A 27,614-nucleotide genomic window follows, 5' to 3' on the forward strand; every position below is an offset into this window, starting at 1 on the left:
CAGCTCCATGGGGAGTTTGCTTCTCCCTCTGACCTTCTCCTCCCTCATGCTCTCTCTCACTGTCTCTCTCTCAAATAAATAAATAAAAATCTTTAAATTAAAAAAAAAAATCACATTCAGATGGGAGTGGAGTGGGTCTGAGAGTAGATTGGTTCTTGAATACAAACCAGCATATATGACCCAAAAGAGCTCAACTATAACCAGCTTTGTTTTGAGAAAAACTATCTCTCTACTGTTTTGACAAGTCTCTAAAACCCACCTCACTGACCAGCAGTATTCTTTTCGTGTCATTCAAAGGATTCAAGACTAAAGCTAGGTCAATCTTATATTCTTTTTACTTAAAATAACGTGACCAAGAACATCCTTTGGGCTAGTCCTTGTAGTTAATCAAATATGAAAGTACCTGACATGTCCAAATTCCTCTTTAATACAAGCTGCTGACCCAGCATGGCATTTCCCATCATTGGTCTCTGAAACACAGGAAATTTCGGGATTGAATGGCCGAAAGAAATGAGGATGACCCAGCCTCGAAAAAAACCTGAGTTATTTAAAGGAGAAAAACAAAATCATGTCTGAATGGGTAATTCATGATACAGACAGCCCAGCATTTAATTGGTATTAACTACTCTACTAAAGATCTATTTAATGCACTTAGGTAAGACTTTTTATTTCCATGAAATTGGATCTTTGGTTCAAAATTGAATCTCCTGCCAAGGACTCTGCACTTTTTAGGTGACGTAACACTGAGGTGGGCTCTTAACATTTCATTGCCAGGAATATAAAGAAAATTGATCAGATTATTTGCCAAATAATGTTTCTTTGTCGGGGCTGAGTCCTCCCCTAAGTGGGCTGTCAAAGAGAAGAGCAAAAAGCAGACGCTATTGCAGTTTTATTTTCTAGGTTCAACCTTCCAGGGCTCAGAGTCAACCCTGAGAAAAATCAGTGCATTAAAAATTGATTTGTTATTTAGTTTATTAGCTTATAGGACTTTTGTCTGAAAGGAATAAGCAAGGCCAAAGAAGTCAGATGTTTGGGCAAGTCAAAATAATGTCTCAAGTGAAAGATATAAGACATACTATTGGAATGATATGATATTCCTTCAGAACCTTGTCACGAGCACCCTCGTGACATCAGGAACCATGGGAAAAACCTGATTACAATTTAATGGCATATAAAATTCCTGGTGAACAATGTTCTTTCTTTTTCTTACTAAAGTGTTTCAAAATTGTTCCAAAGGAGGGATGTACTCTGTCCTATCTGAAGCTGTTCTGAGGTTCCTCCTGAAGTCCCAAGCTGCTTAAGGGCAGAATTTTTCGTTGTTCCGTTTTTAGATTCCTAGTTGTCAAAGACCTATTCCAATAGGGAAACAGATACGGAATGACACTATGACCAAAACTTCCTAATACTCTTAGCCTCAATCTGTAAGTCAATGAGAGAGAGAGGTATATAAAAACTTCCAGCAGTCCTTTTTTGCCAGAGATGGAGGAAATGAATCAAACCATGAATACGCTAAGGTAGGAAAGCAAGTTTATTCAACAAAGTATTTACTGAGCCCTTAATGTGCCAGGCACTATTTTAGGTGCTGGGAGTACATTCCGTTGATTAAAAACATACAAAAATCCCTGTCTTCATTGTGCTTACACTCTAGAGAAAGAAAATGAGACAATAAACATAATAAATAAGTAAATTACATAGGAAGTTAGAAGGTGATAAGCACTATGAAAAAAATAGAGCAGTTGTGAGAATGAAGACAAGTCTTATCTGGGAACTTTCCAAAACCAGAAATGGGGGGGGGGGGCTTCTTTCTTGGAAAGTATATATATCTATAAATGACAAAAGAATATACTTCTGGCTCTTTCATGTTCATGGGATTTGTATGCAAGAAATTAATGGGAGTTAAAAACATGAGAATGGAATTGAAAACTAGGAAGACTAACTTTCATAAGATAGGTGCGCAATTCAGGATTCTTGAGACAGTGGGACCTTTGCGCACTGCAGTAGTAGGACCTTCCCCGTTTCTGGTAAATTCCATAGTTCTGGACATACTGCCAACCACAGTAGATCTGAGAGTCAATTGTTAAAGAAAGGCTACTAGGGACAGAAAATAGTCTTCTGGGATCATTTATTTTTTTTCATTTTCCTTTTTAAAACACAACACCCCATTTTTTCTTATTTTCTCATTCTGTTAAACAAGAAGGGTGAGCTCATTAAAAGGGAAAACTGAAATGCGGGAGCGCCTACATTTCCAACCCCTCTGCCATTCTCAGACAATCCAAGATGCCCACAGGTTTACAGTATATTAGCAGACCCACATCTTTTGATACCAGCTCCCAGAGGCTGTTGCCTCTGAACTACCTACCAAGTGGGTTCTTTTCCCCTTTGCTTGAAATTCAAATTCCATTTCAACAAAGTAACCCAAACAATTAAGGTCTAGTTTTTGCCTTTGGGGAATTAGGTTCTCAACTAACAAATGAAAAAAAAAATAGATGGTAGATCACCTTTGACCAGAAAACTCTATTTTCAGCAAAATGGGGCACAGGCAGCAAATCCAGGTTACAGGACCAGGAAAAAGAGAGTGTCCACCCACAGGATACTTCTAAATTGATGACAATGACAGCAGCTCTTTCTAGAGGTAATAATGTCATTAGGTTGTGATAATTCTCCAGAAACCCCCCAAAAAAGCCCGGGATTAAGAATATCTGGAAACTGTTCAGATGACACAAATTTCTGTTTCCTGCTGTTAAGGCTTCATGAATGCCTCTCGGCATCTGTCGCCATTTTGTTTTTCTTTGCAAACCTCCTCCTTTCAAACCAGGAAGTGTACATAAAGTGCAAGTAAGAGTCATTCCTTTGCCCATGCTTCCAGGATCTTGTGTTGGTAGCCAGTATTATTGAAATCTATCAGTTCAACCGCTGGCCAGCTAGGTCGTCTGCAGGTATTTCTGGAGTTAGCAAATGAGTTCATCTGGCAAAGAGAGTGTCTGAAGGTGGATGCAGTCTTGGCAAGAAAACACAAAGTACCATACGTAAGACAGGGATGTGAATGACACAAGCAGTAGGGGGGCTTCTTGTCACCGAGTCACGGAAGAGGCCTTCTTTGGATCTCAACTCTTCAAGAGACCTCAGGAACCATTACCAAAATGAATGAGGCCAGCGGATTTCAGAGCACAATCAGTCCTCAGTGAGGGCAGATTCAGTTTTCCCTGAGTTGGGGACAGAAGAGAAAATGAAGAGGGTAAGGAGCCAGATCTGATGAGTTTAAGGCCACAAATGGCATCAAAAAAGCCTCCACTGAACACCTCCCATTTTATAATCCAAAGCCAAGCATGATGCCCACCCCCATAGGACTTAGCACAATGTGTTTTCTTTGGTACCAAATGGGTAACAGGCAATGCTGCACATATCTTTATTCCAAACTTAGATTAACTTCTCGATTAATATGCCAATAACCACTGTAAGTCTTCGAGAGAAGGACACAGCATGTAACATTTCCCATGTTTAGGGGGCCAGAAGTTTTCCCTTCACAAACCAACATGGCGAGACCACTAGTGGGATGTTTCAGTAGGACATATCTTGGGAAATGCTGCCTTACAGCTAGAGGCAGGAGAGGAATGGTGTTAACACCGGAAAGAACATATTCAGTTTGTATTACGTGAGTGTTTGTAGACACAGTCACAGTCCCACACCAATATAATACATTAACCATTCTAGCTGGGCTCCATTGTATCCCCTATACAATGTGCCAAAATCATGAGCCAAACTGAATGTTATGTTTGATGGGTGAACATTAATGAGAGAAAGTTAATTATTTACTGTCACGCAATCAGTGGACATTCATAGGGGAGGTCCTTTGCATTTTTTTCTGATTTTTCCAGCACAGCTAAGGCCAGGGTTTCGGGATTTAGCCCACCAAGATGTCATTACATATGAAGCTAAGCCCCAGTCAAGACCAAACAGAATACAGCTGACCCTTGAACAATATGGATTTGAACTGTATGGGTCCACTTCTACACATATATTTTTCGATAAATACAGTGTAGTAGTGTATTTTCTCTTCCTAATGATTTTCTTAACAGCATTCTTTTCACTAGCTTACTTTATTGTAATACAGCATATAACACATAGAACATATAAAATATGTGCTGATTGAACTGTTTATATTTAAGGTTTCCTGTCAACAGGAAGCAATTATTAGTTAAGTGTTGGAGAGTCCAAAGGTATATGAAGATTATTGGAAAGAGGGTCAGCACCCCTAATCCCACACTCATTGTTCAAGGGTCAAGTATTTATTAGAATACATAGACAAATGTTTAAATAAAAGTCACAGACTGACCCCATTAAAAGTCACAGAAAAATTTCAAACACCTACTCGTTAAATTCCTGAATTTCTTTTTGGCTTCTGCCCTTTCTTCAGCATCAAAGTACCAAACAGTCATAGCATATCTGTGAAAGATAAGCAAATATAAGAAAAGAAGTTTAGAAATACTACCAAAAAAATAAAAAATACTTATTATAAATATCACATCAGAGTCATTCATAAAGCCAACATTTAAAGTTCTCCCTATTATTAGAAGTTCATCCTAATTTTAAATAAACTTCTCTGGTTTCAATTCTATTTTAATGTAAAAAAACACGTAAGGAATTCCAAGTATGAAGCAAGCATTATCCTGAGCAATGGGAATTCAAATGATCTTTGTGAATAAATCTGCTTCTTTCTCAAGGAGCTCAGGCTCTCATAAGGGAGACAAACAATTCAACGAATAATGTAACAGGTCAAGATGATCTACACAGAAAGGACAAGAAGGGAGTCTTTTTTATTTTTTTAAATTATTTATTTATTTGACAGAGAGAGAGACACAGCAAGAGAGAGAGAACACAAGCAGGGGGAGAGGGAAAAGCAGGCTTCCGCCGAGCAGGAAGCCCGATGTAGGGCTCCATCCCAGGACCCTGGGTCCATGATCTGAGCCCCAGCCAAAGGCAGGCGCTTAACAATTGAGCTACCCAGGCACCCCAAAGGGAGTCATTCTGCTCAAGACTTGAGAGACCCAAGCTGTTGTGGGGGGGGGACATGGAGAAGAGGAGGTGACAGATGCGTAAAGCTTTGAAGAGCAACTTATTTAAACAACAGGACACTTAAAACTCTTTTGACCTGCTTTCTTTGGTTTAGGATACTGAGGCAAGGATGCAACAGAATAATGATGCCCTCAAGCTTTCTATTGTGTTTCCACTAATTTGCTTTATCCCATTTATGGGATAGACTGTAATAGGAATCATTTCATGCATGAGTTTTCAGAAAGTTTCATTTTCTAATTATTATTAGCTACTGGAATTCCTATAGCCCTTGATTTTTTTTTCAAGGGCTCATCAACATCTGCTAATGTTTCTCCTGTGACTTGGATGATCAAGAGATTGGGGAATACCTAGGGAATGCTGGCACAAATGACAGGGTCCAATTATCATACCCTATTAAACAAGCCACAACCAGGCTCTGGGGGGGAGAATCAGCTACCTGCTCACCTAGGGCGCATTCCAATTTGACATTTAATATGCAACTCTGTGTGGGTCTCAGATCTGGGATTCCTTGGGCGGGGGGCACCTATAAATCTTAAATGCGATTCTAATTTAGTTAGGCTTGTTAAGGTTCAGTCATTATTTTACCATAGTTGTCTCCTCCTGCCCCCAACTGCAATTCCCAGTTTGGGCTGCATCCCCACAGCACACGGCCACCGCCTGGTTTACAGCTCGGGCCATAAAACAAAGATAATGAAAGGTATATTCTGAAAGTAAGATGACATCAACAGTTTCTAGACTAATACTAAACAAGTTTGTCATGTTCCCCTGAAAATCTTCTCATGCTTCAACTAAAGAAGGGGCTTTTAAATATCCCATTACTGGGACATGATGGGTACAGTGGGCCCAAACCAACTTGAAGGGAAGGAAAGGGTAAAAAAGAGAAAGAAGTCAGAACAAATTCCCCTCTCTTTTCTCAAGATTCTCTCTCTGTTTGCAATAGGGAACTTATAAATTCATCCAGAGTTAACCATCAGAATTCCTGATATGTGATGACCAAAACTCTCTAGGACTACTTCAAAGTTAGGCAGGTTTAAGGGAGGAGTGGCAAAGGAGAAAGGGAAAAGCACTGTGGGAAATCGGGAATCCACCATGCTCACCTAATGGAAAATAATTTGTTATTAGTTCCAGCTGACATTCTGGAAAACAATATGTTAATAGTTCCAGCTGACCCAAAGAATCTAGTTTCCCCTTCAACTGTGATAGCCTCCAAACAGGTTAGCTATCAGCCTTGGAGAGTGGTTGGTCCTTTGTATGCATGGGACATGAGTTTAGGGACTTCTCTGGGAACTGGATTTTGTACAGAAGTTTCTCAGGAGGCATCATGGCTCTGGCTATTACCTGGTCGCATAAGAAGGCTGGACTTCATGCGGGTTCCGGCGGTCCGACCAGAAGAACAAGAGTCTGTCAAAAATGGGCTCCACATCCGCTATGAATGACTTCCCTTCCGGAAATATCCGCAAGACCCCCCCGTGTAGCTGAGGGCCACAAAGAAGATGGATTATTTCCTAGCATCACACATAATTAACTACCAATAGTATTTCAGCCTCATCTGGAGACAATGCCATCTTCCAACCTCCAGTCCGGATGTGCATTACTCCCAAAATTCTCCACAGCCTTACACCTTGTACTTCATTTTATTTCCAACTTAGCTAGTCATCTCTCCTTATCCACCTCACATGGAATGAAGCCTTCCTACCCCCAGTCATGAAACCCCTGGACACAAAATGGAGTGCTATTAGGTCCAATCACACAAAACTATCAACATCTGAATGTTTTTGACCTAAAAAAACCCACTGAAAATTTCATAGGGTTCCATCTAATATTAAGAACGTCCTAGGACAGTCATCACACATAACATCCCCATCAATTAGAATTTACAGCTTTCTTTTGAACTGCTCCAGCTCCTATGTGATCTCAGCAGCTGGAAGGTCCATGTTCTTTTTTCTGAACTCCAGCTACCTTATCTACACTTTTTAGGACATGTATCACTCTCTTCGTTGGATTTCTTCTTAAAAATATGTACACCCGGGGGCGCCTGGGTGGCTCAGTGGGTTAGGCCGCTGCCTTCGGCTCAGGTCATGATCTCAGGGTCCTGGGATCGAGTCCCACGTCGGGCTCTCTGCTCAGCAGGGAGCCTGCTTCCCTTCCTCTCTCTCTGCCTGCCTCTCTGCCTACTTGTGGTCTCTCTCTGTCAAATGAATAGATAAAATCTTTAAAAAAAAAATATATATGTACACCCGAACCGCCTGCTGGGATGACCATATCAAGATAGAATCCAGGCCCCACACATCAATATTTCTGCATAGCACAAGGCCTGGCATTAACAGGCACTCGTGTATTTGTTGCATGATTTCATACTTCATGATTTTTTATCACTGACATGGTAACTTTACTCTCTTGCCTATAACACTACCTTTTAAAAGATTTTAAAAGACAACTAAGGGATGTATTCCTGTCATGTTACCAAAGAGGGGAAGAGACATCTGACTCACTGGTTTCCCAGGTTTTGTTTCCCTGACCCCAGATAAAATATCCTTGTGCTTCAGGATGACCAGTATCTGCCCCAATGAACAGGAAATGGAGATGCAGAAGGTTCAAAAGCCAAATGAGCTTGAAAAGTTCTCTGACTTCTCAGACTCCTAAATCAGCCTTAAGTTTCGGAAAGCATACAAATTCCAGACAAATGTCTGTAAGCATGGAACCAGACTTCATATCTCTATCTATCTATATGTTCAAAAATATAAAAATAGGCAAGAATGCCTCTGACATTCACAAACCATGGTGAGCCATGGCAAGCGGCCACCAATGAGACGGGTTACCCCAAGAGGGCTGTGTGGGAAACCTCACTTGGGGCCGGTTTTATATCCTACAGTTAGTTCTATTTTTATGGACTCTGTCAATGTTGCTGCTGGAAGGAAAAAGTATGTATCCTATTGTGCACTGAAAGTCCTATCAGCTCTGGTTTAGGCAGAAAAAAAAGAAAATTGATTCCCCATTCCTGAAATAGTGAATTACCTTCTTCCTATCAATCACCCTTCCCATAACCTAGTAATGACCCTCTCCTACTGCCCCCCACCCCACGTGCCCCATCCCTCCCAATTAACTTCATATCCATTATTTTCATCTGGTCAATTTAAGTACTAACACCACAGTAGGAGACAAAAAGGAAATGGTTTAAAAAAAAAAAAAAAAAGGAAATGGTGAAGTAGAAAAGAGTCATCCATGGGAATCATGAACTCCTCTAAGTCATCTGAATTCTTTCCCTAGAGTTCTCTAGCCCCGCGCTCTACTCCCTTTATTCCACTGTACCTTGGCGTCCCAATTCTTGTTCAGATAGTAGATGCAGGTGATACAGCGGCCATCGCCGTTGGGGTTGTCCACATGTCGAACATAACCCGTCCCATTTCCTGGATAGCAAGCCACCATTGCCTGTGGAGACATCCCAAGAAAGCTGGTTAACAAAGCTGAGACACCTTCTCCCACTGGGGAACAGCAGAGTAATGCAGTCTCTTTGGGTGCTATGTGACATTACAGGCAGCCGTGGGCTCCTTAACTGCATGGACAGTACATAAATCGAGATCCTTCGTCATGTAAGATTAACAGCCAAGCCATACCTTATGGCTCAGCCCACGTGGAAAGCGGTTCAGCAATATTCCCACAGTTCTAGAATATTTTAGACAGTAACCCAGCTATAGCATCATGAGGATGCCCTTCTTTTCTCTATTCCTCCTCTTTGAAAAAGCAGGTTCTGGGTTCCCATCCTAGACCCACAAAATCAGACACAGTAGATAATGGAGTTTAGGGATTATGCCTTATAAGAGGTGCTCCTGAATCACCAAATCTCACCAAATCACCCGCTTAGAATAATGGCTAAAGATCCTTGCATTGACAAAGAAACAGGAACCAATCACAAGGAAGGAAAAGATCAGGCTTGCTCAATAAAATGATTAGGACAGAAAGAAGAGGGAAGGGTCAGTCGGAAGGAAGGAAGCTGTGCCACAATTTGTTATCACAGGCAGCGTAATCAGGTCCAACTCATAGATGAAGCCACAGAAACATTGGAGTATGTTTCTCAATGCTTGTCTTCTTGCCTACTGATAACTATCATATCAGGCAAGAACCCGAAGTTCTTCTCTTCCTTTGCCCAGGCACTACCTGTATCAGCCAGGCAGAGGAATAAAGTAGAAAGCCATACCAACAAATCTTACTAAAAATTACTATTAGAGAATTACTATTATGCAGGTACCAAATCTCTAATTGTTCCATGGGAAGATTACAGCAAGGAGTAGAAACAATGGGCAAAGTGCAAAAACTACTTCTCTTCACAGGATACTGCCTTTATTCCTAAAATATTTTCATAGGGATGAGACATATGCAGGGAAGATACTGGAACTGGCAACATAAGATGAGGACAGGGATATTTTTCCTATTTTATTGGCTGATGCCTTCTTAGTGCCTAACACAGTGCCTGCCACATGGAAGGTGTCTGTTTAAAATGTGATTAATAAATTAGCAAATGGCTCTGTCCTCTACAGAGTAAGTTTACATTCTACCTAGATCAACAGAGGTTTCTGTCATCTTGTTTTAAGGATTTATTTATTTTAGAGAGAGAGCACAAGTAGGGGGAAGGAGCAGAGGAAGAGAAAGAGAGAGAGATCAAGCAGGCTCCCTGCTGAGCATGGAGCCCAACATGGGGCTCAATCCCATGACCCTGAGATCAAGACCTGAACCAAAATCAAGAGTCAGATGCTTAACCAACTGAGGCACCCAGGTGCCCCAAGATTTCTGTTATTTTTTAATTTTTTTCTAAGATTTTATTTATTTAGTTGAGACACAGAGAGCATGAAAGAGAGCATGAGCAGCGAGAGAGGGAGAAGCAGATTCCCCTGCTGAGCAGAGAGCCCAAAACAGGGCTTGAGCCCACGCCCTGAGATCATGACCTGAGCAGAAAGCAGACGCATAATTGACTGAGCCACCCAGCTGCCCCAAGATTTCCGTCATTTTAAAAACCTATCCTCAAAATACATGTACTGATCAGTTGGTATTGTCCCTCATAAAGGGCAGGGCTGTTTTGCTGGTAAAATGATCAGTCAGGTAGAGGTCCAAATTAATGCACGAGTGGCTCAATGAATCAGCTTCCATGCTGTGGCTGCCACGTCACCATGAGCCGTAGCATGAAAACATGAACAAAGTGTCGCTTTAAAGGCATCACACACACACACACAAAATAAATAAATAAAGGCATCACACATGCTGCATACTAGAAGAGTAAGGCTCAACAGTTAACTTGGCTTTACAATGATCTTAACACTGAAATCACCCTATCCCTCATGCGCCTATCGATCCCCGTATCCTGCCTTTGACCATCTACAATGTTGATGCAATGTCATATCTTGGAGCTGACGTGAGGCTGTTGGCCTGAACCTCATCCAGAAAGTGGAATTCTGAGGCCACTGCAATCAAGATTTAACAAATGATGGTACCATCAAGCAAAGAATGGCTTGGAGAGAGCTGATTGGTAACAGGCAGAAATGATGGGCCTGGCTGGGAAGAAGAGATAAATGAAGTCACCTATAATGACTAGGGAATTACTCATCCCTGGAAGCAGCTATTAGGATTATAAGAGTCACCACTGAGCCAATAATGAAAGTCACTTAAGCCACAAACAATTATAGGCGAGATTCCCTACCATCTCAGCCTCTCCCCACTGTGAAGCCCTGAAAAGAAGCAGCATTCCGTCAATGCTATATAATCTTATATTCTTAAACAGCCCTACTCTACGGAAAAGGTCAGTGGTCTGGATGCCTGCCATCTGGTTCACTCAGCAACTAATTATGTGATCCTGGGCTTAGTTTCTTTTCTAGAAGGAGGGGCACAGGCTGGAGGGCCTCTGAAGGTCTGAGACTCCAGCTAAGCAGCAACTCTAGAAGGAGCATCAGGGTTCTTCAGGGTGTTATGAAACACCTGTCTACCTCAGAATGCAGTCTCCAGTAAATACTGAGAAAAGAGATAAAAACTCACAAAAGTACCTCCTTTACAAATACTTGCATCTATAAAACACAGACACACACACAGAAAAAGAGCTAGACCCTCCCAGGGACTTATTAGGACAAAACCCCTAAGTGTCCACAGAGAATCTAATTGCTTAGGGAAGGGGAGCAGAGGGAATTTTTCTGGCCAGAGCAAATCTTCGCCCTCTCTCCTGCTTTCTGAAGCCACAGCATCAAGTCTGAAACAATGAAAGGAAATTATTGTGGGCCTCAGTGGGCCTGTCGAAACAACACAGGCCGGTTTTATCAGTGTTTTCTGGACATGAGCCACAGGTGATAGGTCTTGGCTTGGTCATGCTCCCAGCTATTAGTTGGTCTCTGATACAGCCTAGAACCAGGAGGTAAGGATGTCCTGAGAAGCAAGGCTCCGTTCAACAACTGGGCGTGCAATTCTGGGCCAACTTGTGCACGGGACAGAAACAAACCCCGGAAACAGATCGGTTCAACTGCAGGGCGATCTAAGCCTCATCGAGGCTGGGAAGGGATTTATAACGTATAAAGGCAGAGAACGCTTCGGAATAGTAAAAACGGGGCCAGAGCACTTGAATTATCGCGGACCAACATGCCAAGCAGTAACACTGGCACTGACCAGGACAACGACTCATTAATGGCAGACTTTTTATTTGCCAAAACTTCCTGACTAGATTGATACCTGAAATTTATAGAACTTTAGTGACATGTTAGCGTGGCCCACAGTAGTTCATACAATACAACCCTAGATTTGCATTCTTGGATGTGCAAATGAATCCCGTGTCCCCTTAGGCATTCATCATTTCTTCCTCCGACCCCGCTGGGCCCCACAACAACCCACCACCACCACCCCTGGAAGCCTTTCCAGAGCTCTGTAGCAGAAGGAAATGAGCAGAGGGGGGAAACCCTCCCAGGCTGGCTCTAGACCAGAGACAGGTGCTCCAGACATCTGGGTGGCCACATTCAGGCAGGGACACACATTGTCTACTCAGCAGTGACGATCATTTTAGACCCATAGGTGGAAAGGTGGTATGTCTGCCCCATCCAGCCTCCGATTAGACTAACCATTTTCTTAGGAACGACCTAGATTTTTAGAGAAACATACTTCACATCGCTCATGACTTTGGAGTCAGACTCACTAGTATGACTTGGTCTTAAACAAGTTATAAAGTGGCCTTTTACATAAAATTGAATTTAGCACATCAAAATATTAATCAACTCATTTTATTCATAAAATTTGCAATCAATGTGAATCCACTGTAAAAAAGGTGTCAAGAATAGCAAAACTTCAAAGCTGCCTGGCTGAGTGCCTCCAAGCCCGTATTTTGGTCCACTGCCAAATGCTAGACCCCTCTCCTTGCTAGACAGAAATACCAGTCAGTCTTTGTAAGGATTTGCTTTCAATTATGAACGCTCTTGAGCACACGCATACATGGAATAAAATGCAACCAAAGTACAGGATAACCTGTACTTAACCTCTTCCTACCTCAGTTTTCTCATCTGTAAAATGGGCTTATGAGGACTGGAGTTAAGCCCTGTAAAATGCTGAGCTCAAGGCCTGGCATACACTAAATGCTGCTTCTTTCACTATATATTTAGCTATTCCCCTCAGCCAGGGCTTCTGAATGTCTCCCCTTCAAGGATCAGATTCTACTTAAGTACTCTGCAGCTTCAAATCCAGGACTGGCTGACTCAAATAGCTTTGGTGCTTCCAAGTAACAGAAATGACTGAAGCTAATCAGGAATATAATGTGTGACCTCCGGAATGTGTGCTCTGCTGCCTACAACCAGGAAATCTGCAGGTCTTTGCAACCAAGGCCCAGTGTTCCAAATCCGCAGATTTTTAGGAGACATACGGGCAACCAAAGCAGATCTGCATATAAACTCTCTTGAATGGTTTTTATCCCAATTTTTTAATCACGGTCACAAAAAATTACATCAGGCTGTACTCTGAGGTCGCCGTCTGTGGTCTCCTAAGAAGTCAAGCTACTCTGGGACAGCTCCTGAGCTCCAGGGGGGCACTCCCCCATCTCTCCTCGCCCAGCTCAGATGTACCCCGTCCAAATGCAAGACCTCATCCTTCAACGCCATCCACATCCCATGGGCCTCCTCTGGTCCTTCCCCCATGTGGGCTCTGGACAGGGTCCTTCCTCTCTCCACCACGAGACAGTTAACCACACAGAGAACTCGGGTGTGTAAAGACTTGAGAAGAGATACAGGGGATCAAGTAGCTTTGTTAGCTTGCAAAAATAGCCAAGCAGCTCACCATAGTAGAAAAGGTAAGAGTTCAAATTTTCTGGCTAGAAATGGGTCCAATTTATAGATCGGTGACAACCGCCAAGGCGATAAACCTGCCAATTTTCCTAGTCAGCTCTGGGTCCAAGGAGCTGAAGGCTATATACTCCCAGGGTCATTTTTCTGGGTGCTTGGAGTTCAGCACATATTTAAGCACACACATTTCATGGGGACAGTGAACAGGGCAGTCCTGGGGCTGTATACTTTACCATCCTGTATTCACAGAGGCCCCCTTTGAGGAAGGGGTCCCATTTGGTAATTCGGAACGGGGTAGGGGGAGTGTTAGTCCCTGCAACAAAGACATTAGCTCTAAAATTGAAGTTCTCGGGGCGCCTGGGTGGCTCAGTTGGTTAAGCAGCTGCCTTCGGCTCAGGTCATGATCCCAGCGTCCTGGGATCGAGTCCCACATCGGGCTCCTTGCTCATCAGGGAGCCTGCTTCTCCCTCTGCCTCTGCCTGCCATTCTGTCTGCCTGTGCTTGCTCTCTCTCCCTCTCTCTCTCTGACAAATAAATAAATAAAATCTTAAAAAAAAATAAAATAAAACAAAATTGAAGTTCTCCTATTTAAAAAGAAAAGCAAAAATTATAAGTATTCAAACTGCTATATGCAGGTAAACCGTAAAAAAAGGCTAGAGAGAAACTGGAAGAGGCATGATCTTTCCAAGTTTTGTTCTTTAAAAAAAAAAAAAAAAAAAAAGAAAGAAAAAGAAAAACAAAACAAAAAACGAAAGATAAGCCAAAATGTCATTTTCCATGGTTTTCCACTTGGCTCTGACAAGGACTGAGAGAAGAGAACTACAAAAATCCTTTGCAGGGGCAAGGAACTTAAATCCAGAGGACAAGAAAGCGAATGGTGGGATCACTGCATTAGCCTTTCCCTATCTTCTTTGTTCAGGGGTATGTAATCTTCAAGGACCCGCTCATGGGACCCACTGTTATCACTTAAATTCCTACTGTACAATATTCATAAGGCATCTTTGCAAGATAAAGGCAACCATGTGTGGCTTCCTCCAAGAGTTTCCAGAAAAGTCACTCTGCAAAGTCCACACTTGTAACAGTTCTAGCCTTCATCTGAAATTGAACAACAACCAAAAAAGCAAACTCTCAAGGTGATGACGAACCGCTCATGAACATAAAAAGTACTTTAGAAACCTTTTACACTCACTCTAACTTCATCCAGACTGGCATGAATAAATTAGTTGTAGATAATGTAGGCATTTTTGAGAACAAAGCAGGAAACTCTGCAAACTGTCACGAATTATCTTGGCATCTTGCTTGTTGTCTATCTGGTTGGTTAAGAGCAAACCTAGCTGTTTCCTTCCGCCTAGTGCTTCTAGTTAAAGACTTATGTAACAAAATGAGGAAAAAATAGGAAATATGCTTTTGGTGGGCAATAACATGAGCTTTGGCCAACTACCTACCATGTTCCCCTTCCCAAAGTCTCAGTATCTGACCAGACAATTCAGAGGAGTCAGAACACCAGACAACTACAACTGTAAGTAAGTAATCCTTTCAACAAACCTCAAGTTGTTCATTCAAATGTTTTCTGCTATTCTATTTCTATAATGAGAACCACTTCTGCCTTCCTCATTTGTTCTAAATCCACACTTAAAAATACCTCTTCCTGGAGTGCCTGGATGGCTCAGTGGGTTATGCATCTGGCTCTTGATCTCAGCTCATCTTGATCTCAGGGTCCCGAGCTCAAGCCCTAAGTTGACTTTTAAAAAAAAAAAAAAAAAAAAAAAAAAGGAAAGGAAAGAAAAAAGAAAAGCTTCTTCCTGAACCCAGAGCACTGGGACACAAAACCTCACCTTCAATTTACAGCAATAATCATCATGCCCCCCATGCATGGATTTTATTGAAATGCAAGAGCACTGGTAATTCTGAAAATGAAAAGTAATAAGGCCAAACCCACTCTCAGCTGCTCTGATGATGTGGGTCTATCCACCGCTTTCAGGTCAGGTGAGAGCATCGTTCATGTGAAGGCAGGGAATTTACCATCTTCACTTGAAAACCTGTCCCCACGTTGACTTTTCCATCCGTGCCCTTGTTCAACTCTACTAAGAATTTGGTCCTAGCTCTGGAATCATCCAAACCACCAACAACTACCCAGACTCTAGAACCTTCGATTTAGTTCTCCTAGCTCAATGACAGCAGTTTTACCAGATGCCAAAGCTCCTTGAAATTCTTCATTAAAGAGTTAGGTTCCCACCCTCACCCTAGAAATGCACGTGCACACACACACACACACACACACACACCCATCTGCATAAAATCACAGGGGATTCACAGGCCTATAAAGTCTGACTGCACTGTATCAAGATTCTATTCCAGGGAATCCTGCACTTCGTGCATGAACTTGAGTGAATCACCCTCCCTAGAGAGGCCGTGGAAACTCTGTGAGGCCAAGAATTTCAGAAACTATTGTCATTCCTTTCTGAATTGTGGTTAATTCCTCTCCTTGGAGAGGATTCAGCCAGAGCTCTGCAATTAAACACAGTAAACAGGCTGGGGAACATCGACATATCAATACAGGCTGTTTGGGTTTGGAAAGGCAGCCCTTCCCCCCCGGAGGCCTGGCTCCTGGCCAGCAGGGTGACGGCTGAGTGACAGGGCTACGTGCGCTGCGTGAGGGTGGCAGCTAGCCCACGCCCGAGCACACCGCAGGGCAGACTGCGGAGGGAACCGGCAGAGGACAGCCCTCCCCCGGCGCTCCCCGAGTCACCAGAGAAATGTTTTGAATAAGGGCTTCCTTACACTTATGAAATCAGCAAAAGTCAGCCAGACTCAGGGTGAAGGACATTAAGAGAGGCGTTTAACCATATCCTTTCCAATGCCTTTCTCCACACTTTAACAGCTGCCACTTCCTGAGGACCTGTGTAGCCAGGTGGCCCTCTGGGGTGGCACTTTCCACGCACCATCCTGTTTCATTTCCTGATTATGGGGACGGTGAGCAGCAGCCTTGGCCAGGAGTCTCCCTGCCCCCAAGTTCTCAGTAGAAGTCATTAACCACCACACGCCCCTCTCCAAGTTATCTTCTTTGTATAGAAAAACAAATTCATGACTAATCCTTAAGGCAATATGGGGGTAGGGTCTCACAATATTTGACTTCTTTTGATGTTAGAAATAGTCTTATCAGAAGAACAAAATTTTACCTGCAGCTCTCAGAAAGGCTCTGAAAATAAGAGAAAACAAGAATGTTTGTGGTTGCAGGACTCTCAGAAACTAGGTGTGTCTGTCCTTAAGTTCTCTTCAGCCATGAATCCTCAAACATGTTAAGGAAATCATAACTCAAATATAATTGGGAAGACAAGATTTTATAAATGGGTAATAAAAAAAAAGTTACCAGTCAAAACACATCATGAAAAATGCCTTGAAACAATCTTCTTAAGCTAAGAGAAACCAGCCAAAACACTACCTACAATTCTCTAGGGACACTGCAGCTATGCTGGAGTAAATAAAGTCAGATTATTTTCTAGGAAGCCAGATCTTATATTTACATGTGCCCTTCAACATCTGGCAAAATGTATCAGCTCAATTAAAGAAATGACACACAGCAAATCAGCTGGAATCAGAACTCAGGACATTGAGGAGACACAATGATTTACTGAACATTCTGTATAGTGCTTACTACGTGCCTGATACTGTTCCGTGTGCTTCATGAATATTCCCTCACTCAATATTCATAAATAACCTCATGAGGCAGGAGCCCTCTTCAGGTCCATTTTACAGATGAGGAAACTGAGGCACCAGGAGTTTCAGTCCCTTGCCTTTTCGAACCCAGTCACTCTGGCTGCGGAGTGTGAAGCCTCCATCACCAAGCCATGCCTCATCAGTACCGCTTACCTAATGCCCAACACTAGCCAAGTCACCCATTTGGGGGGAACAGAGATCTTCAGTTCTACTTGAAGCATTTAAATCCCTCTCACCCTTGCCTAGCAGCCATTCCATAATCGTAGAAAACTGTCAAGGGGAAAAAAAAAAAAGACAAAAATATGAAAAAGAAGGGCGCTCGTATTGAGTCTGTGAACGAACGCTTCAAGGCGGGAGAGCGGTTAACAGAAGCACGGGGTAAAGGAGACTGATTTCAATCCTGGTGGAAAGCACCAACTGTCCACAGGGTCTTTGCTTCAGATCCTCCCACTGAAGGGCAAACTCACGCCCACTCTAAACCCCAGGCTCCCAGGGGCTGCTCCCAGGCCCGGGGTTTCATGGGAGGAGGTCCGCGTCTCGGGACCTTTTCTTGTTAGCTCAGGTCAACACCCGCCAAGGTTTTCACACTTGTTTCAAAGTCAGAAGATAAATGACCAAGGAAGAAAAAATCTTCAAGGAAATACAAAAGTGTTTTGTCAAAGGAGAGGCACCTGGTAAACACAAAGGAATGCCAGAGATGAGATTAAGCTGTCCTTACTCACGCGCCAAGCTTGCTCAGGAGACAACTCCAGCAGTACGGTATCAACCGGAAATCACTGTACACAGAACTTTCTAAAAAGCACGTTAACTAGAATACGCTGGCTACAGGCCCACTGAAGCCCAGAGGAGGGGTGAGACCCACAGGGGTAACTTAGAGGAGAAGAAAGTAAAAGGCTCCTCTGAGAGCGAAGTATAAACTATTTGGGGGTGCAGCGAGGAGACTAGAAATAAAGGGGTGGCTGGCTCTGAATCTGGGGGACAGGGATCATTCATTTATGTGTCCCCGTGTTCTTCTAAGACCTATACAAAGCCCCAGTTTATAGCGGGGGAGAAACCCAAAGTAACTCATGGAACGTTGTAGAACTAAGCATGGTCCTTCCACCACTAAACACCACTTCTAAAATATCAGGAAGCATTTGTTAACTGAAAACAGGTGCTCTTATTTCCAGGGCAACCGCTTCAACTCCAAGATAAAGCAAGGAGGTTGATTCTCAGATGACTCTCCTGACTTACCAGATGCAAACTCAAACCTTTAACTGGGGATTCAAAGACCTCCACGCAGAAGGAAGAAAAGGACAAGCAGCTGCTCCTCCCAGCCCTTCTCCAGGTCCTATCATCGATTCCCACCAAGCTGGATTTGGTTGTCCGCTTTTCAGCCCACCCCCGTCTGCCTTCTCAGGTCTCCCATGGGGCAGCCATCCCCAACCCTGGAGGGCCAGAGACCATTCTAGGCTTCTGTGTGGGATTCACAGGGAGCACAGGCAGTTAGCATCTAAGCCAGGCGGTTTATGCGTGTGGTCTGCGCTCATCCAAAATCATGAGGGGCCTGTCCCCCTTCCTCGTGGAACCTTCAGCTCCCACTTCTTGCGACACTGTTGGGCACATGGAGGGCGGCCACACCCTGCAGTCCTCAACCAAGATTCTCACCGCCGGGCCCCCCCTCCCCCGCCATTTCACAGAAAGAGGATGCCATCAGTTCCAAGCTGCGCTCCAATTCTGGCTCTAGAAAACTTGTTTACTGATACAAACAACAGGAAAAAAAAAAATCATAACATGTTCACAGGTGGTGGGTTTTTCTCAGAAATCTCCTAGATGAGCCTCACGTGCTTGTATGTTTTCGTCTTAGCAATAAAAACACTCAGATCTGAGCAAACGACTGAACTCTAATTTTCTCACGAACAGGGAAAGTGTAGGAAGATACAGTCCCACCCCCGTTCAGCCTCCTCTGATTCATTTCACGGTTTCTCCAACTTGAGCAAGTGTGAGAATCACCTGGCGGGCTCACAAGCTTCTGACTGATGAGGTCTGGGGAGAGGCCCAAGAACTTGCATTTTTGGCAAGTTTCTAGATGAGGCTGATGCAGCTGACCCAACCACCCCACTCTGCAAACCATGGCGATTCTGTGGCCAAACCAAGAGTTTATGAGCAACGCCTCCTCCTAGACGGTGGAGAGTCACCAACCACCAGTGTTTGTTAATCTGGGGAGGGTGGTGGGTACCTGGAGGAGGTGGGTAACAGCAGGAAGGGAGAGGAATTCCTCAGGCAGTTTCTGGCCCAGGCTTGGCAGTGTGATTCCTAAAGCTGGCAGGAAACATTCCAATTTTAACTCGGTGGCATGGCTGAGGATTACTGTCATGTCAGCGCTGGAGTGTGACCGCTGGTAGGAGTCGCTTCTGGAATCAAATAAGAAGTGCTGAGAGCACCCATCTGCCCTCTCAGATGGAAATTCAGTCTCAATTTTCATTTAATTCCCTATAATCCCGGAGGCAGAGAAATAGTATCATAGCCATGGTGTAGATGAGGAAAGCAAGGCTCAGAAAACAGGCTTGCCCAGAGTCAAGGCGAGATGAATGAAAATGTAAAATGCCCATCCTGGGGTCTAGTGGTAGGTACCAACTAAATAGAACTTTACATAAAAATAAAAATCCATCTCATTCATTAATAAGTGGAGATGGAGGTCCTGAGACCCCACTTGCCAGAAGCCAGGGCTCTAAGCTCATGGTCAGGGGTTTTCTCGCTTCCCGGCGCCAGACCCGTCCAAATGTGTGAGCTGCCAAGATCTGGGCGTGACCCCGGTACTTGCTGGGGCCAAGAATAAAATTTCACAACTGAGGGAAAAAAAAAAAACCTCATAAAGCCGAAGTCTTGTCTTTGAGATGCTCCTTCAGAGCATGTTAATATAATAAAATATTTAAAGACTTTGACATCAAATTAGGGGCCACACTGCAAAATCTTTTTTTCACCTAACAAAATATTTATAGCTTTTCTGACACCCTGACATCCTTTGAAATCAAAGTTCCTTTTGAAGATAATGAAATTAAGTCAAGCACCTATGAATTTTAAGAGACTATTCCGAGGCACTAGAAGTTTCTATCAAGCTTAACAGTCTCTGGCGGAGTTTGTAAGTAAATGGAGGGTAGGGTAACTAAGTAAGTAAATACAGGTATGTCTGTATGTAGCAGGGAGGCTTGGACTGAGCTACCCACAGAGTTCTGGGAAGCAGGAGGGACAGCTTCGTGGAGAAGTCACTAAGATGGATTCTGAACAGTTGAAGACGACAGGGATGCTCAGTGTGCCTGGCAAATCAGCTTCTAGCATTTCAGGAGTGGGAGGGAGAAGTCGGTCATCAGGAGATTAAGCACAGTAGGGTCAGATGGGGTCAAATGGGGTCAGACATGGAGGGCCTTAAATGACACGGTAAGAAGTTTGCAGCACATACTATAGAAACTGGGGTGAGAGTGTGGTTTAGTCTGCTGAAAGCATGGAGATGACATGATTAGTGTTGGGTTTTGGACTACTTACATTCTGGCAAAACCACATTAAAATCACATTAAAATGGATCACAGGAGTGATCGTTCGCAAGAAACAAAGGCAGGTGATTTATGGTTAAAATAAGGCTCTTTAAAATAATTCCCTCCTCAGGGATTCCTACTAGGAGAGCAAAACAAAATTTAGTTAAGAGGTTTGAGAAAAAAAGACAAAACCTGAGGTTCCACAATGAACCTAAAACAAAACAAAAACAAAAATCCAAAACAGGCCAAGTCTGAACCAATAATATTGCATGTTCCTGCCCGAGTGTTTGATATTTTGTTTGTTTTTAAAAGATTTTATTTATTTGACAGAGAGAGAGACACAGCAAGAGAGGGAACACAAGCAGGGCGACTGGAAGAGGGAGAAGCAGGCTTCCAGCCGAGCAGGGAGCCCATGTGGGGCTCGATCCCATGACCCTGGGATCATGGGATCATGAACTGAGCTGAAGGCAGCCGCTTAATGACCAAGCCACCCAGGTGCCCCAATATTTTGTGTTTTAAAAAGGTCCTGTATAGGCGGCGCCTGGCTGGATCAGTCACTAGAGCATGGGACTCTTGATTTTGGGGTTGTGAGTTTGAGCCCCACGTTGGGTGCAGAGATTCCTTAGAAGATAAAATCTTAAAAGAAATTATTAAATAATTAAAATTAAAAATGAAAAGGTTTTGTTCTTCCACCCACTCCAGTAATTCAAATTAACCTGCAAAACAGTATGAATCCAAAAGGAGCCATCCAGGGGCGCCTGGGTGGCTCAGTGGGTTAAAGCCTCTGCCTTCGGCTCAGGTCATGATCCCAGGGTTCTGGGATGGAGGCCCACATTGGGCTCTCTACTCCACAGGGAGCCTGCTTCCTCCTCTCTCTCTCTCTCTGCCTGCCTCTCTGCCTGCTTGTGATCTCTGTCTGTCAAGTAAATAAATAAAATCTTTAAAAAAAAAAAAAAAGGAGCCATCCAGAAAAACCCAAAAGCGCACACACACACACAAAGACTCCCTGTCAGTTCTGTGTGGAGCACTGAGCTCTCTCTCAGGTTTAACTAGAAAGACGGGGAGACATAGGAGGGGGCGTGGAATGAGGGGCACAGGCAGAATCTTTGTTCTATGTGCTGTGTTGTGTCGGGAGAACACAGAGCAAAGCTCCCAGAGAAATTCAGACTGTTTAAAACCGTAGGTCCTTACCACTTCCAAGTAATGCTCAAAAGAATATTATCCCGAACACTTCAAAACAACTTCACATTCCCCCAAGAGAACCAAAAATAGATGTCACTGACACCTGGAATTGAGTTTGTCATTTTGTTTCCTTCCCAGTGAAAAAAAAATAATCAAGACTACCATCATATTCTCTGATCCTTTGTAGCTCGGAACTTTTTAAATATGGTAATAGCATTTTGGCCTCATTTTGGAAGGAAAAATAACATTTAGTATGAAAGAGGCACACTTATTCCAGAACTTGAGAAACACTGATCACTCTATCTCCTGAAGGATGAAAACCTGGCATGGCCTGATAAGGAGGGATTCCTGTGGCACAGAACATGAGGGCTGCCCAGCAAGGAAGTACGGACTGAACCCAGTCCCAGATCTGAAAGCCTGCATTATACGACCGAAACCCACAGGTCCATAAGGCTGGGATCAAGTTGGGGAAGGGGGTGAAAAATACAACCCTCAGTCGCTCCCGACTCACCAAACGGAGAATAGGAATGTAACCCACAGATCAAGATCGAAAGAAGATACGAAATTCAGGTAAGTGCCACCCTGGTTTAAGATTGAGATAATCAAGGGAAACAGGGTATAAATTCTATGTACAATGAACCAAGCTAACTAATCTCGCTTGGCAAACAGACACAGGGCTCTGAATGTGAGCCAAATCAACGGCTCTTGGCCACCTGCCAAAAACCGAATTCCTTAGTCTGGCATCATAAAATGATTTGTCTGTCGCATTTACAATTCCAGTGCCTCTGGATTCCACTACCCGCTGGGCACCCCTGGCAGGGGCCCAGCAGAATACATCTGAACTATCATTACTGTCAGAACGTCAGCATTTGACAAACACTAGAGGAAAATGACACCCATTTCTTAGAGGAATATTACTTAACAACTATGAAGTGATACTACAAAGGAATGGTCAAATCTGTTGCTGTAATAATGAAAAAGGAACGAAGAACCTTCTCTCTGGAAGGTTACCTGCAAAGCCTAGAAGGCTAGCCAGCAAACTGCTTCCTGGGTGCTCAAAAGACTTGGGTCGAAATGTCACTTACTGTACCCAAGGCCACAAGGGTGTGTCAGAGGCAGAGGTCTTGCCAAACGGAGCAAACATGGCTCACAGGCGAGGTCCTCCACATTTCATCCTGAAGGGCATGGCGCTGGGGTGCCTGGAGATACTTCGCAGACACCCTCCGCTCCTGCTGGGTTAAACCACCCCACCTTAGAGTTTCGGCAGAGAAATCGTCTATACATGGTGTGTCTTCGGAATGGTGTTGTGACATGCAAGGCTGCTTGTTATTTACAAATTTGAAATTTTTCTAGCCAGAGTCAGGATACAGGAAGGAATTTACAAATTTTGCCCGAGCTGAACAAGGTCAGAAAGGGAAATAATTCATGATACCCAAGGTCGAGCGCACATAATTCCACCTAAGGGTGTCTATCAATTTTAAGCCTTCAGTGTATTTTAAATTCCCAAGTTGCATGCTGAGGTGGCTGAATTAACCTAAGGACCCTGTCTTCTAGTCTACCTGACTCACGAGGCCAGCCCCTCTCAAAAACACCTTTCCTTGCTCCAGCCCAAGGCACACCCTAATCCCTTCCCCATGGCTTGCGAAAGAGCTCATCTCTCCAAATATAAAAACACCTTACCTGCTGACTGACTGGCGGACTGGATAGGTGTGATTTCTCATACCTCTCTAGCTCTAAAGACCTCTTATTAAAGGTCTGTGTATTTTTGGTCACTTAAATTTTAAGTACATTTTGGTCACTTCTCATTTTAAGTAAACAGAGAAACTGTTGAGAGCCGGAAGAAGAAAAACAAACATGATGAATCAGTGAACGAGGGGACTGTTTAACCAGAAAAAGAAAAAGGAAAGTTGGTGACAACGATCTCACCCTACTCCGTTTTCAGTGTACTTTTTAGGTAGGGTTTTTTGTTTTTTGTTTTACATTTTATTTATTTATTTGACAGAGAGAGACGCAGCAAGAGAGGGAGCACAAGCTGAGAGAGAGGGAGAAGCAGGCTTCCCTCCCAGCAGAGAGCCTGATGCGGGCCTCAATCCCAGAACCCTGGAATCATGACCTGAGCTGAATGCAGATGCTTAACGACTGAGCCACCCAGGTGCCCCTCTTTTTAGGTAGTTCTATAATCACTTTCCACATCCCTTTGCATATCTATGTACGGGTCCACTACAGTGCAAGGCATTTAATGTTTTGTGAATAAATAAATTAAGCTGATACCCACTGATTTGCAACTTCAATGCAAGCAGGTAAGTTGTGGTGGAATGGCCAGAGGCCCAAAATTGAGCAAAAGAAATTATAAGGTAAGCGCATGTGCGCTCACACACACACACCCCAAGTCTTTTCCTTGCTCCTAAGTGTCATTCAACAAAATTCACCAAGAATATTATGAAAACCCACCCAATGGGGAAACTTGCTTTCCCATCACTGAGGTTGTATCCTACAAATTATTTCCTTGAATTAATATCCTTCCTCCAGGAGCTCAATTATTTTGAAATAAAAACCTTTTCTAGACATTCTTCACATCCCTACTAGAAGATATTCCAGTGCTTCAAACTCAGTGACTCTCTCCCTAAAATATCTTATTCACAGACAGACTTTTAAAGTCTTAATTACAGAGACACTGTGCATGGTGTCTAGTCCTCAAACACCATGCTAAGAACTGGACCTTTCTTCGGCCCTGGCAACTGTGGTTTCATATGATTATACATTCCCACTACCACCCCAACCCAGACTGACAGGTCCCCAGGACCAAGGTGAAACCCTCAGACTTTCCTCCAGAGAATGAAAACAAGGATTCTAGAATGTTCGTCAAGTTTCTGTTGATTTCAGACTGAGGCTGAGGTGGCCATTGTGAGGCAGCCATCTTGGGCCAGATGCATGGAGAAGGAACCAAAGCTAGATGGTAAGTAGATTGGGGCAGAATTCAAGAGCACACTCAGAGAAGCAAAGATGAGGGCCATAAACCCTCAGAGAAAACAACTAACACACCAGCTGTCCTTTGGACTTTCAGGTTCCTAGTTCATGGCCCCAGTCTTCTGTGAACCCTGATCACATTTCCTGCACTTGGGTCCTGAGACATATCCTAATCTTTGACGTATATTATGCCATTTGTGCAACCATAAGAAGCGCCCCTGAGGCAAAGATATTCCCGATATCACCAGAGAACGGTGGGCCACAACTGTCAGTGCTCAGCTGGAGAGGAACAGGTCTACTACCTTGCAACACATTTTCTTTTATTCACAACTTATCGCTGAGTCATCTTTTGTCTGTGCTGCTTCAGGAGGGCTGATCTATCTGTTCACAATACAACTCCTGTGACCCCACTGTCCAGAACTACACCAGGCAGGAGATCGTACCAACCAACCCTGTTAGTGAACACTTTCCCTGCAAATAACAGAAGGAAAACATTAGCCCCGCGTTCCACTTTCTTCTTCAATGCTTAGGTTTTTGTCTATTCGCTGTTTTAAGCTTGAGAATTAATTGAGTGGAACTATGGGATCCTACAATTCCACAGTACATGGGAATGGAAGCTCTATGAGGCAGAGATGATGCCTGTTTACCTTGGTGTCCTCGGGCCCTGCAGAGCACCCCACACAGAGCAAACGCCACTGAACAAATCAAAGGACGAAAAGGAGAACAGTCAAGAACATAAACCCTGGAGTCAGATCTGGGTTAGAGTTCTAAATCCTCCACTTACAACCACATTCACCGGGGTACAGAATTCCGCTAAGAATTTTATGTACGTTATCTTATTTAATACTCCTTCCCCCAAAAAGCTTTAAGGTATTATTACCCCTTGTTTTACACTTTATGAAAAGTAAACAACTTACCTGAGGCCACAAAGTTCCTGAGCCCATGCCTAAGTCCCTAACCCCTATAGGATAAACTGCGGTTTACCATTCAATTTGCAACCTTGGGGAAATGATTTAATCACTCAGTTTGCTGAAGACTGATTCTGAAGGCTAAATCAGATAGACAGTGTTTATAAAGTGCTTAGCACCGTGCCAGACAGGGCAAACAGCTCAATAAAAAGTAGTTATTATTCTTAAAGTGACTAAATAGTGAGCCTACAGTGAGATGCTTCAAGCAGGAGAACATTTGGTTCCCTAAATTACACGTTCTCTGGAAAACAGCCATTTCCAAGATCTAGGCAGCCAAAGCAAAAGGAGCAAATTATGACCACTATTTATCTTGGATGGGGTCTGAATTCTCCAAAAGGGAGTAATAGATAAGAAATCTCTTGATAGCCTGGACGCAATGACCATGCTTGAAGTTAGGGGGCGCCATGCCGCTGTGCATTTTAGGAAACTCCTTCCCCAGAGGGTCTCCAGCACCCTTGGATTTTTCTCCAACAAAGTGGAGGAAGATAAATTCTGACTGGTAACACCTTTTTTGGCAGTAAGGAGGAAGCCTTTAACATTTCTTTCCAGTCTCTTCCACTATTTCAACTTTAGGTCCAACATACATATATTTCTATTTTATTCCCAATGCCTTTGTTTTTGCTTTTGCTTCATTGAGATAAAGGGCGTTCTTGCATTATTCAATGACCTTTAAAAGTCCAAGGGAAAAAAAGTATTTAATTAGGATGAGTGGGTTAATAGATAAAACTCCAAGAAATATCCCAAAAAAACAAAACAACAACAACAAAAAACTGTTGCAAATGCTGAAAATGGGTCATCGGAGCAAAATTCACTACACTGACCTCTGTACCTCATATACATGTTTGAAATTTTCCATAATAAGACTTTAGAAATAACTTCTGAAGATAAATGTATACATCCTACCTTTGAAAAATTTAGTTTCTACTCAAAACCTGCTTGGAGGATGCAGCTGGAAACTGGGTTTACATCACTACTCTGGGAAGCAGCATGGAGTAAGGCACTCAGATGAGGAAGAGAAGAAAGTTAATGTGAAACTACTGTAAATCATGCTTTAATAAGACCCAAGGCCACAAAGCTAAGGACAACGGTATAACAAGCCAATCAAGCCTTTTTATTTTTGACTCTAATAATCCAGTTGGCCACGGAATAGCCCAGCCTAGAGGTGATTTTTCTAAAAGACCGGAATGAAGAGCTTTGTGCAAAAACAACCAAAGAAAAGCTGGAGATCTAGCTAGGGACAAAAGAGATGTATTTCTCTTTTCACTTCAGTCACCTTCTGAAAGGGTTAACTGAGAAGTTATTTGTTCTCCCCAGAAGAGAATCTATAACTGAAGAATCTTATCCTAGAGATCTTTCTTTTCCCTTACGCAGGCGTACACAGTGTTTCTCATTCAATTTGTCAGTCAAATTCTAGCCTACAACCCCAGCACGGACGGTCCTTTAAGTCACAGGTAAATACAAACACCTAACTTTCTCAAATCTGTTCCTGACATCTTTCTACCAGCTAATTCTGCCCTCCCTCTGAGCAAATTACGTTCCCAGAATGCTGGGGGTAAAATCTTAGCACCTGAGTTGAAATGAAACTTGAAAAACTGATAAGGCAGCCATCTGCTCTTCCAGACTGAAGCAACACCCACTTCTGCAACACTGAGGCCGGCCCTTCCCCCCTCCCCATTCCCGCCCCAGGGAGGCAAGGTCACTCTGTGCAAAACCAAAACCAACCGAGACAAATGGCTTTCTAATCACCCAAACGATAAAGGAGCAAAGAAACACCTCAACGTCAACCTTCCAGAGTCCAGGTAACTGAATTTTCCCCAGATCAAAATAAAATTTAGAAAGCATTTTCTCCCAAGATTTACTTTATTTGTGTCTGATTAGTAAGTGCTCTCAGACATTCTATTCAT

At 43.3% G+C, this 27,614-nt stretch overlaps 1 protein-coding gene across 1 annotated transcript in view; it reads right to left on the minus strand.

The window, feature by feature from the left end:
* Window positions 1-1,505: 1,505 nt before the first annotated feature.
* Window positions 1,506-27,614, minus strand: part of EGLN3 (egl-9 family hypoxia inducible factor 3) — a 28,018-nt gene continuing 1,909 nt past the window's right edge. Inside the window, exons 2-5 of the mRNA XM_047737717.1 lie at window positions 8,383-8,502; window positions 6,412-6,548; window positions 4,370-4,443; window positions 1,506-3,203 (exon numbers count right to left, since the gene is read on the minus strand). Coding sequence (XP_047593673.1) covers window positions 3,172-3,203; window positions 4,370-4,443; window positions 6,412-6,548; window positions 8,383-8,502 — 363 coding nt within the window. The 3' untranslated portion in view covers window positions 1,506-3,171. The remainder of the gene's footprint in view (window positions 3,204-4,369; window positions 4,444-6,411; window positions 6,549-8,382; window positions 8,503-27,614) is intronic.

This window comes from Lutra lutra, chromosome 7, assembly GCF_902655055.1.
Source record: "Lutra lutra chromosome 7, mLutLut1.2, whole genome shotgun sequence".
Taxonomy (NCBI): domain Eukaryota; kingdom Metazoa; phylum Chordata; class Mammalia; order Carnivora; family Mustelidae; genus Lutra; species Lutra lutra.